The 12755-nt window shown below is 37.9% G+C and overlaps 1 protein-coding gene across 1 annotated transcript in view; it reads left to right on the forward strand.

Moving 5' to 3' along the window:
• Positions 1-4068: 4068 nt before the first annotated feature.
• The window catches only part of LOC116335620 (vesicle-fusing ATPase-like), a 29772-nt gene continuing 21085 nt past the window's right edge, over positions 4069-12755 (forward strand). The window contains exons 1-4 of the mRNA XM_031759361.2: positions 4069-4183; positions 7273-7358; positions 7883-7979; positions 9927-9966. Of these exons, the coding sequence (XP_031615221.1) occupies positions 4172-4183; positions 7273-7358; positions 7883-7979; positions 9927-9966 (235 nt within the window). The 5' untranslated portion in view covers positions 4069-4171. The remainder of the gene's footprint in view (positions 4184-7272; positions 7359-7882; positions 7980-9926; positions 9967-12755) is intronic.

Genomic DNA, 12755 nt, shown 5'->3' on the forward strand with positions numbered 1-12755 from the left:
GTGGAAAGACTTGTGCGCATTCATAAAGAGCAAGGAGAGAAAGCAATCCGCAATGTTTGCACGGCATTAAAGATAAAGATGTAAGTTGATGGAACTTGTTTTAAATATTAAATTGTGACTAATGTGTGAATCCACCCCTTTTTTAAAGTGACTTTGACTGACACTGAAAATGTAAATATTATCAATTACTTATAGTTTTACTGTCTCATTTTGCAATCATTTGCAAATTTTACAGACAATTCAGTTATTACATTGCTGTAGAAATGGCTATGACCTATTTCTGTTTTTACACCTTTTTTAGGTTCAATTCTGCTGAAATGGGATTTTTGGTTGAGTACACTGCTGTGATGAAGCCTGTTGCCATGGCCCTTAATATCCTCCAAGGGGAATCATCTGTGCACATGGGCTTCTTGCTGCCAACACTTTACCAGTTGCTGGAGAAGCTGAGGAAGCTGGAGTCATCTTGCAAAATGTGTAGACCTCTTGTTGATGCGCTGCATGGATGGAATCCAGAAACGTTTTGGAGAAATGATGAAAGACCCTGAGCTGATTGCAGCTGCAATACTAATACCAAGATTCAGAACATCATCGACCACAGAGGAGAGCATCTTAAAAGCTGGTAAATATGCATGTTATCCATTAAGTTGTGAGCCACTAGATTTTTACTTATAATGACTTTTCTTGTTACTGTGATTTGGGATTATAGTGTTAGTTAGGGGGGAAAAAAAAGGCTGACAAAAGTTAGGGAAAAAAACATTTCTGGTGTGATAAAATTTTTCATGCCAAACATCAGCAGCTTGGCAGTCTATACAGCACACTAATGCACAGACCTAACCATACATCTTTCCACAGGTCTGACCGTCATCAGACATCAACTAGACACAGAGTTGGGTGAGGCCAGCACAAACAGCAGCCTATCTGATGAAGATGACTTCTTTGGGTCCATGGGGTCAGGAAATCCAGAAGCAGGGGAGCTGGAGAGGTACCTTTCATGTCCATTCACTGGAGGTGTGGATCTATTGCATGGCTTTCCTCAGATCAAGAAGCTGTCGATCAAAGTCAATACAGCTCTTCCTGCATCTGCAGCCTGTGAGAGACTTTTTAGTCATGCAGGACTCCTGTTCACTGCCAAACGGTCACAGCTTCACAGCAAGAACCTTGAGAGCCAACTGCTGCTGAAGCTGAACCACCATTTCACTGACTGAAGAAACAATTTATGGTAAAGTGAGCCATACACATATGTACATCCACATAGTGGAAATTTGTATTTGTCTTTTATAATTAGTTTTAGTGTGTGTGCGTGTGCGTGCGTGTGCGTGCGTGCGCGCGCGTGCGTGCGCGTGCGTGCGTGCGTGTGTGTTTTTGTTTTTTTTTTTTAAATTCCTGCTGTCCGCCTTGGGAATAAACTTTTCCTGATTATACCTGTTGCATCTCTGTGTCATTTGTTTCTGATTTACTTAATCCCTCCTTGTATTTAAAAGAACCACCCCTAGTATGACATTCTGGCGCATCAGCTGTAGTCTGTTATGTTGAAGTTGCCTCGTTCTAATGTTTTCTGAGGCTGCTGTAAATGCGAGTATATTTACTGTGGGTTTTGCTTGAAAAAGCTTTACGTTGTGAAAAACTGAAATCTTGAAATTAGAATTGTTGTGCCTTATTTTGTGGATCTTTTTACATATATTCCTTTTGAAAATACTAAAATTTGTATATTTATTTTTGATTGTCTGATAGCATTTATTTATAAAATAAATCGGACATTTCAAACAGTTACTCGCTATTTACTCAGTACTTGAGTAGCCTTTTCACCAAGTACTTTTTTTACTCTTACTCGAGTAACTTTTTTGACGACTACTTTTTACTTTTACTTGAGTAATAATTTTTTAAAGTAATGATACTCTTACTTGAGTACAATTTTTGGATACTCGACCCACCTCTGCTCACTGGACACTTACATATGCATTTTCCCCTTAAAACAGCCTTATTGCTAAGTAGCACAGGTTGAACAAGCTGCTGAAAACAATCCTCAGATATTTTGGTCAATACTGACACGACAGCATCATATCAACAGTTCCTGCAGAGTTCTCGGCTGCACGTCCGTGATGTAAAACTCTCCCCTCCACCACATCCCAAAATTGCTCTACTGCACTGAGAAGTTATCTTCATCTACAGAAACTAGTTTGAGAAAACAAAACAAAAGTTTCACACATTATCTTCTTCACAGAATCCACAATCCAATCAGACTTAGATAGCACATTTACATTTTTATATTTAGCCGTAGTGATGGGTAGATGAGGCCTCGTGAAGCGTTTCAGCACATTCCCCAAACTGTATCGATACTGTGTCGACACAGTGTTGCTGTTTTGCTCCATACTGACACCTGCTGGACCTTAAATATCATTGCAGGGAACTTACTTGAGACTCACAACAGACACTGATTCAATGACATAGTCATACGTGTATATACACTGTAAGGTATTGTACTTTCCATGGAATCATTTTATATGTTTTACATTGCAAATATTGTAGACATCTTTAAAATATATTGTGAATGACATAAAGTAAAAATTAAAATGAAAGTATTGTGAATATAATATTACCCATTTAAATGTAATTGATTCAGAGTTTATTATAAATTTCTATTCAGAAAAATAAGTTTATCCAATGTTTTTGCATTCAGTCTATTGCGGGGGGGGGGGTTCACACCATTTCCCCAGCTTTGGAAAACTCACAGGCACAGATGAAGCTGGGGTACACAAAAACTGTAAAGCCAGGTGGAAAAAGTTCTGATAAGATGTCTTCCTCATCCCCCAGTACCTTAAAGGATCCTCTAATCTTGGAATGTTTCTCTCCGACACTCTCCACAATACTAAGGGGTTGGAAGTCCTTTATAATAAACTTCAGGACTGCCTGGTCCAGAACAGTCTTCCTAGATGCTTGATTTCAAAATAATAAAACACATATTAATAAAAAAAAAAGTGTTGATAAAGCTGTTCAGTGTCAATATAGGCCTACCTGTGTTCATTCTCAGTGTGTTTGTCTCCTCATTTTCATGTTTGGCTCTGTAATGCCTCTGTAACACTGAAGAGGTGCTTTTGTTTGTAAGAAAGCTCCGCAGAACAGATGCGACATTTATCCTGCATAAAATGAAATAAATAATTTACACTGCAAGTCACATTGCTGTTTTTCCTATTCTGATAGATTACACTGAAACAAAGACAGACAAACTATTTACAGTTAAAAGATCAAAATGATCCCACACAGCAGAAACATTTCCATTTTGTTACGGAAAGATGTGTATTTTTATTTATCTTTGCGAAAGTCAATTTGTGGGGGGTTTTTGGTGGCGACTCGTTCCGTTGACAGATGCGGATGCGGTACCTTTTAAACACAGCTTGGCGCGTTGGTAATGAGCGATACAGCAGCTGTATCGATCACGTGACTTTTTCTTAAAGCGACGCACGCACCGATACAGGCATCGCTAGGTGAGCTTGATACATGCGCCGGTGCGTCAGTGTTGCTGGACCCATCACTATTTAGCCACATTTTTTTGTTCTTTTCTCCCATATTTCTTGTTCCCAGTGATAGTAATGCTTATATGTTTAATATGTGTTTTCACCTTTATATTACAAATTACAATGTTGTACATCCACAAATTGATTTTTTAATATCTGATTTCCTAAAACATTTATTTCTTCAACGCCATTATGTTTTATTATAGCTGGACCTAGGACAAGATACGCCTGGTCCAAGGGCTACATAACTTTTGATATCCCTAAATAATATCCCAGTTTGAAATTTCTGAGGATTTCTAATATGAAAGGAAAACACAGACATAATGAAAACTGAAGACTATAATTTAAAACTAAGTCTAAACCCAGCCTAATGTTATTGTGGATCATTTTTTCCCATATATAAAAGATTTTGCTTTATCTATTATCTGACACATCCATTTTTTGTCACCTTGGAGCAATCCAACCTGGCTGAAGATCAGTGTTTTATGGGTGTCTACGGATTTGAGAAACAAGCTTCCCGTCGCTTGCGTGATGACGTTACAGTACGTGTTGAAATCCCGCCTTCTTCACACGTCATTTTGTGCGTTTACCTCTGTCAGCGGAAGCTTGATGCAGAGTTTTACCAGAAGTAGGATAAAAAACAAAAACAACTCACAGTGATGTCTACACGGGTGAGTTTATTTGAAGCTCAGACTCAGAAGTACACTTGGAGCGGAAAATAGTGAAGAATAAGCCGGAAGTACACTTAGAGGACTGCCGGGGGTTTGTACTCGGAGAGTGAGCCAGCACAGCACTAGCTGTGTGGCAGATTCGGTTGTCATTCATAACTTCGTAGGCAGCCCGGAAGACAAATGGAGTATCTTATGACCAGTGTGAAACTCAGCATTCATGCAGCTGTTTTTGTTTCCCACCTGTGAATTATTATAAGTAACATTTGCCATATTTGGTCTGTTTAGCTGTGTTTTTAGCCTCGATATAAAAAACCTGCTGTTCAGGGTTGGATGTGTCTCTGAAGTGAAATGAAGGAAGTGTTGCGGTGTTAAATGGGTAAAAGGGAACAAGAAAGGCACATAAAGAAAAACGTTTACTGTAAGCCCAAACTGACTTTTAACTTAAGTGTTAAAAGTTGCCTTTTTTTTTTTTACTAATAACAAGTACTTTAGCTACTTTCAATTAACCAGTAATTAAGTCTGAAAAGCCCTATGCCACTAGGTTTTGGCCCAGAGATATAGGGTATTTGGTGATTTTAAAAATGTGATATTGTAATATATCATCCTATATATTAATTCACACACATGAAACAAACACATTTCACCAGCATTTTTGTTATATGTAGTAATATATTTGCTAAGTTACTGGGGCCTGTAATTGAAAGCAAGGTTAGTATACCCAGGGTATCTTTCCTTTGTCTGGATTCACCCCTAACATGTGCAATCAGGCTAAGCAGTCACATGAAACTGGTCATCATCTCACTAAGTTAACTCAGGATTTCCCAAACTAGCTACAAGTGTATTTGTAAGTGGAGGCGTTGGCAGCACAGCCGCTGATTTTGCAAAATAAGATGCACCTTTAATAGCAACACTGCTGCTGCAGACATATCAGCAGTGTAAGAAAAAAAGCACTATACAATAGTTTAGCATTAAAAGTACTGTATTAAAGTATTCTAAATGTTTTGCTCAATAAGACTGGAAAAGAACTACTAGGCTATATTAATAAAGTTTAGTCTATTTGAAGGCATCTCTGTCAAGACGTTGGAGAATCTGATGGATTATAGTCAGGTAGCTTTTCCCATTAAAGTTGTATTTAATACAGTTAATACTATAACATAATTCATGTGCAAAATATTAGTAACCATAGCTTTAAAATTAATGTAGTGATCGTCGTTTAGATTCACCTCGGCATAGTACAGGTGTTACTGTCAAAAAGAGAAAGAATGGGCTGTTCTCAGCCAGTCCAACATGTAAACGTGCAGTTTGTCTGCACGTTTTGCTGTAACTGTGTACAACAAAGTGCCGAGGAAAGATCAATTATCTTCTAGTTTAAGCTCATTAAACAGATGGTTTGATAAAGGACTTTTATCAGATTTTCCCCAGTAAACTCTTGGATGTTGATAAGATACGTGAGGGTTGCTGTGGACATGTTCTTTCATTCCCCCAGTTCAACATCTCGGTCACTGTTTGCTGTGTGGAGCTCAGTTACTAACTACACCCATATTGACAGTAAGCTTCACTGCTGTTCTGTCATCAAACTTATTGCTGAGAAAAACAGAGGCCTCTTGGGCTAAATCTTATAATAGATACTGAGTGTAGTTGCAAATGTGAGTCAACTATGCTTTTACATGCCATGTCACCTTTTTGCTGTACCATCAAATTGAGTCTGTTCACCTGGACGTAGTGTTTTCGATGGGAGAAACATTTTATCGTGACTTCTTCAGTCTCAGAGGCTTTTTTTTGGGGTACTTTAGTACTTCTTTTGTTCAGAGAGGAAGGGGAGGGGGCCCGCTGAACATGGGTCAAGACACCTTCCTGCTATTGTTTTCCCTTTTTCAATGAACAAACCTAAAACAGTTCTTATTATCACCAACAACTCGCCAAAAAATAACAATTCTTAATACTTTTGACCTTGGATAGACTGACAATCTGAGATTATCAGGAGAGCTGAAAGGCACAAGAAAGCCTACTTCCTGAAATGCTTAAAGTAGGCCGAGATTAACGTTTTTAGATCTAGGTCAGCACTTAATCATCTTTTTGGATATTTGAAATGAAAGCAGGTTAAATCTTGGTTGCTTTCTAAGAAAGATGTAATTAGATGGGGATTTTCTCGTAATTTTCAGTGTTTCTACAGTAATTTGGTTTGGTAATGTTTTTTGTTTTTTTTTTTGCTACGCAGCCTGTATGTGTCAGTATAAAGACTTTGTATGAATTTGCCTTGAGACATTTTCTGTTTTCATAGGTTCATAGTTATTTTTTTACACAACAGCCTGATGTGGAGTCATAAAGATCACTGAGCTGAAAACCTAGTGTGCAATTACAGTACAAAATGTTTCTTCAAGGCCAGTCTAAGAGTTGACTAGGCTACGTGGAGAGAGTAGTAAAAAAAAAGCATGCATGCATGTGACTCAGGTGTGCAGAAGGTTAATGTTCTGCTGTGACTTTGACATCATTGCTTTGCATAGTGCAGCTGACAGGAAAAAACCAGCACTGAAAGAAAAAGATTGTACAGGCCTGTGGTGCATTGGACTGCTAGTTTTAAACCTTTTTAAAGCTCAAGGTGTACTAAACCAAAATTTGAAGGCACACTTGTATTCATACTAGCACTAAAAAGCTTCTTGGTTCAGCCATGACAGCACATGTGTTCTTCTATGCTGTTAAATTCAGCTGGCTAATTCCACAAAAGGCAGGAAATAACACAAATTATCATGTCACTTTCCCCATGATGCACTTCCCACCTGAGAAAATTTACCTTTAACTGGTAAAAGAAGTGAAGTAATGTACTGTATATTCACACTAACAGTGTTAGCTTTCAGAACTCTAAATTGGAGTTGCAAAATTAAATTAATTAATTTACAATTATTCTGGCCATGTGTGATGATCTGATTCTTTTTTTGTGTCATGTATGACCATAGACCGACCAAACCTTTTGCCCTGAGGTTTTTTAAAGTTACACAAAACAAACACAAGTGATGTAAAGACATAACTTGAGAAATGCTTTTATTTGTATTTTTTGTCTTTTGCAAAGTCACATTTTTTTCTCTGTTCAGGTTATGCAAACGGCTCGATGCCCGTCAGACGAATTGTCGCTCACCAACTGTGCTATCATCAGTGACAAGGATCAGCACTTTGAAAAGTGAGTCAGGTTTTTGGTGTGCATCTACACAGGCTGTGTGTCCAGTTTTGTCAAATCGGTGGGTTTATGTATCAGCTGATAGTGATGTCTGCATTCATATTTTTGACTTTCTAGTAGACGAACAAACCCCATTATTGGATGGATGTTTGTATGTCCATGGCATTTGCTCAGTCATGGTCTGATTAATCCAGTAAGATACAACTTAAAGGAACATAGATACAAACTGTTGTTGTTATGCTGTTAAAAGGCCAAGAATGAACTGTCCAGCCCAGATCATTCAGTTTACAATCATAATTTCATCAAAACAGTTAACATAGACATGTTAAGTGCTTCTGTGAAGGACAGTCGAACATGTTACTATTACATCTATAATATATGACTTCTTTGCATCTATATTCATTCGTAACTCCAGCCAAGGTATCTTGTTTGAAAACCTTTGTCAAGAAAAAAAGGTAATGGGAATTTGCTTGTTTCAAGTGTTTGCTTCATGTTTGCTTTCCTTCTAATTCTTCATCTCGATGCAGACATGTGATTGTGCGCATTTCAGCCCACAAGTATGTTTTCACCTTGAAGCCGCATTCCAGTGTGAACATCAACACCATCGCCTTCAGTCAGGCTCAGGTAGGCTCAAATGTTTGAGAGTTTCAGATGATCCTTGGCCGCATGTTGTCACTGATTACTCGGTTTCTTGATGCATTTCCTGCAAATATGATATCTCGGTATTTTTACCGATTCTTTTTTACCACGACTGTTTTCTGTAAGTACAGCCTCTTTAAATTCTAAGGTTGTAGATGTCAGGACCTTAGCAGGTCTTAAAATTTGGTAAAAAAACCTCAGATAAACTACAAAACATGACATAAATAAATGTGTCATAAATGAATAAAGTCAAAATGCAGAAGCAGTCTGTGAAAAACTAATTATCAGACCGTACAATGCTCAGAGAAACTGCAAAATAACCCAAAAGATCTATCTCAGGCTCTCTATAGGCCTCAGCTAGCATGTTAAATGTTAAGGTTCGTGACAGCACCATTGGAGAAAGAGTGAAGAAGTATACTTGTTTGGAAGTGCTGCCAAAAGAAAGCCTTTTCTCTCCAAAAAGAAAACAGCAGCATGGCTCAAGTTTGCAAATTTATATGTGAACAACCCACAAGGATTCTGGAACAATGTCCTTTGCACAGGTGAGACCAAAACAGAGATGTTTGCCCATAATGTACAGTGCTACTTTGGCAAAAACTAAATGGAGGGCATCAGTACCAAAACCTCATGAGGGGGGCTTGTTTTTCAGCCAACCTGAGCACCTTGCAGTCATTGAGTTGGCCATGAACTTCTTTACATACCAAAGTGTTCAGGTGTTAAATGTTGGCCATCTGTCCAACAGATACTAAATCATCAGGGGTAATTACACACACTGCTTCTCCATTGTTTATTTTTTGTTAAATAATAGTTGCATAGTGTAATATATGATGTGTTTCTCTTCATCTGAGGTTGCATTTACCCAATTTTAGGACCTGCTGAAGAATAGATTATTTATTATGTCCTGAAATGTAAAACCTTAGAATTGACAGAGTGTACTTTTTCTTTTTTATTGATAGTATATACTGTATTTTGAACAAAGCAGCAGGTGAGCTGTTACAAGCAGTGATCAGAGTGATTGGAAAATGTGACTTCGTAGCATGTATTTAAAAGCAGAGGTTTCCTGCGTCGGGAGCTGCTGTAGTTTTCAGGAAACTTAGTAAAACACTTCAACATTTTTCCCTTTTGACCGATTAATGTTTTTAATCAGCAATGAATAGCTCAGTGTTTTTGATGAGGGGTTTCTATGAGTTCCTGAGCCACAGCTCATTACCTACAGTAGACGGCAGTAGTCACATGACCAAGCTGACCGGCATGGAAACTAAAACAATGCACTGTTTGGGACACAGTGAGCAGCAACAGACACAAATTTGTGTCATAGATAACTTCCACTTATTAAAAACGAATGAAAACACTTCAACAAAGCATATTGTTGTGTATTGCTCTTTTAATCTTCATAGCAGTTTGTGATCTGATATTCTGACAAGTAAACTTAAAAACTGTGTGGTAGTTTGAGAGCTCTTTGCATGGACCTCTTTGTTTGTCTCAAACTGTCTGTTCCTGCTTTTTCCTCTTTTTGCCTTGCCTGTCTCTGCCTGCTCTTCTTCCATCTATAAACTTGGCAGCTACGACCGCACACAGGTACTACTGTAACCTCCTCAAGATGGTCTTATTTTACCACAAGAATTATACTGACTGAATGACCATTTTAAAACATGGAAACTGAGTCTGCCTGCTGTCTCAAATAAAAATAGCCAGTTGCCCATCAAAGACACAAGTGATATATTTCAGTGGAGTTCTGTGAAATAAGACCATCTTGCAGAGGAATGTTGCACTGTGAAACATGCAGCGATGTTTTCTGTGTGGTAGCTTCGTAGAAAATGTTATTGCCTTTTAGACTGCTAAATGTTAGCAAGGTCGTTGCCATAGCGCAAAACTTTTTAAGAGCAAATGATAAGGCGTGGAAGTAAATCAATCACTTCTCTCTGTTCACAGAGAAAATGGGCAGGCATAATAATTGGACAAGAGGTTGAAGGTGAGTTGAAGAATTAATCTTTTCAATGCATTTTTATTTAAAGCTTCCCACATTTGGCCACTTGGGGGCAGCAGAGCAAAATGAATACAAAACATGAAGGTTTTTTTTGCTTTTTGTTGATTTGTTTTCTCCCCATCTGACTGTGATACCTTGTAAATAAGTAATAAAGTGTTTACTTCATTTGAGGGTTTTCCTGGTTCATATTGGGGATGAATTTGTGAGACACTACACATGATTGGATTAATCTTATTTGACAAAAATCTCTGCATTTTCATCCTTTTTTCATCCTGTTATTCTTGAGGCTTTAGAATGCAGTTATACTGATATAGGTGATAATTCAGATTAATTCTGATAAAATACGGATAATTTCTGTTATGAGCAGCTCTCAGTAAAAGATTAGTTGTTTCTTACTTTTATGTTCAGGGTGCATAGACTAATGATTGCTCTAGGGCAGCGGTCCCCAACCTTTTTTGCGCCACGGACCGGTTTATGCCCGACAATATTTTCACGGACCGGCAATAAAGTGTCGCGGATAAATACAACAAAATAAAACTAGTGCTGGTACCGAAAAAAAGAAGATTTATTCATAACACACGTGAAAAGACCCAGGAAAACCGAGTTAACGATAAAAACGATAACAAAATAACGCTGAAAACCGATAAAAACCCTGAAAACCATACATTTCACACCTGAGCCTCAACTCTCGCGGCCTGGTACCAAACGACTCACGGACCGGTACCGGTCCGAGGCCCGGGGGTTGGGGACCGCTGCTCTAGGGCATGGGTGTGAATCTCATGTTAGTTAAGAAGCCACATCGAGCCCATTAAAGAGGGCCGGACTAATGAAACCAGTGCACCATCAGTTTAAAAACACCTCTAACTTTCCCTTGATTTTAGTGTAAAGAGATTTAAGTACATTCTGAAAGGTCTAACATAACATTTTTTGTGATAAATACACAACTAAGTAACAGTAGTTATCAACAGAGTTTCAGTATTTCTGTCATAGAAGTGAATACCTTTAGAGTCACTGGCAACTCACTATTATAGAAACATAAGAACCACTGGCAGGGACCTTGAAGGTTCTTTGATGTAGCGTGCATGCTTCTGACTGCACACTGCAGTCTTTCCCAGTGTGCTGACTTCTGATGGTCTTATCATACAGATTTCTAATTGTAGGTGAGGTTAGAGGGTATAGCTATTATTCAAGTGTCAGGAGGGAATGAGGAAATATGATTTGCCCGGCAGATTGAAAGACAGTTGAACAATATGTGTAGGTGTTGCCTCTGCATTTCTGTCACAGAGGCTAGCCAGCATCCAGTGAAAGAGGAAGACTTTCCTTTGATAGATATTTTTACTTAGCCCCTTAGGCTAAAGTGGTGCGTCTTACTTGATTTGGGGGAAAGAAAAGAATAAATGTCGTCATAGTTTTAAAATTTGATCCCCGTGAAAAACATCAAAGCCCTTACTCTTATTCTTCAGGTATTCTTATTCATCAAATCACTATGTTTTGCTATTTAAACCTACTTAAACCATGTATTTAATCATTCAAATCACTTTTATAATGAATATAAATGTGGTAGCAGTGTCTTCTAGTAACTATGATTAATGTGGGCATATTGTGTGTGGATATTTCCATTACCTGGCAGCAGTGGAAATATCAGCACGCTACTTACAGACTATCTCATTTTCATAATGAGATAGCAGCAGTTTGAAGACATTCAGTTTAAAGTGAAAGGGGATGATGGATCATATCTAATTCAGGAGCTGCCTGCTGGATTTCACATTTGGTTTCACACATTAAAGGCTGAAGGAGCTGCTGGCTGCTAACGAGGAACTAGTGATGTGGTTACCCCTCCATATGCACTAATGAGCTCAGATTCAGCTATTTAGTTAGCATTTAAGAAGAGATGAGAGGGATACTAGTAGGCATAGCAATATGTAAAGTGCTGGGGAAAAAAGCAAGTACACTCTCTTTAAATTCTAAAGTTTTACATATCAGAACATTATAAGTAACCTGGTGCTCAGCGGGTCTTAAAATTAGGTAAATAAAACCTCATATCAACTGCAAAAAACTACATATTGCATTTGTTATGACTTATTTAATAAAAACTAAGCCAAATGCAGATGCAGTGTGCGAAAAACTAAGTATATTTTACTGCCCTGTGTTGCTAATCAGCTTTATAAAAGCAAAATGTTATCAGTTTGCTGTTCTGGACAGTTTAGGTGCATGTTAACAAAATGAAAGAAGGAAAGACGCCAGCAGTAATCAACTGTAACTGCTCATCAATCTGGGAGTGGTTAGAAGTCAATTTCCACATTCTGAAACAATTTGAAGTCCATCATTCTGCAGTGAGAAGGATTATTCACAAGTGGAAAACTCTAAACAGTTGCCAATGTTCCCAGGAAGACACCTAGCACATTCTTCTTTGGAAGTGTTGCCTCTTCTCTTTACAAAGAACATGGCAGCATGGCTTAGGTTTGCAAAATTGCATCTAAAACTTGTGGTTTTGCACATCAATTTATTTTGCTTTGATTTACATTTTATGAGGCTTTATAGTCTTTCCAAACAGACAGTATAGTTTAAGTTGCATTCATTTTTTATTAGTATTGGGAAATAAAATTACATTAAAGCTACTAATATCATAACAGATTGAAATGTTTGTAGGTTATGGTAGTGATAAAAACAGCTTTCATGATGTCTTTTTAAAAATTTCTTCATTTTCATTAACCTCAAAACATTAACATCAGTATAATAAATCATTTGGGATCAGTGTTTGGAAAGAGTAGTGT

This window comes from Oreochromis aureus, linkage group 8 (genome assembly GCF_013358895.1).
Source record: "Oreochromis aureus strain Israel breed Guangdong linkage group 8, ZZ_aureus, whole genome shotgun sequence".
Lineage (NCBI taxonomy): Eukaryota > Metazoa > Chordata > Actinopteri > Cichliformes > Cichlidae > Oreochromis > Oreochromis aureus.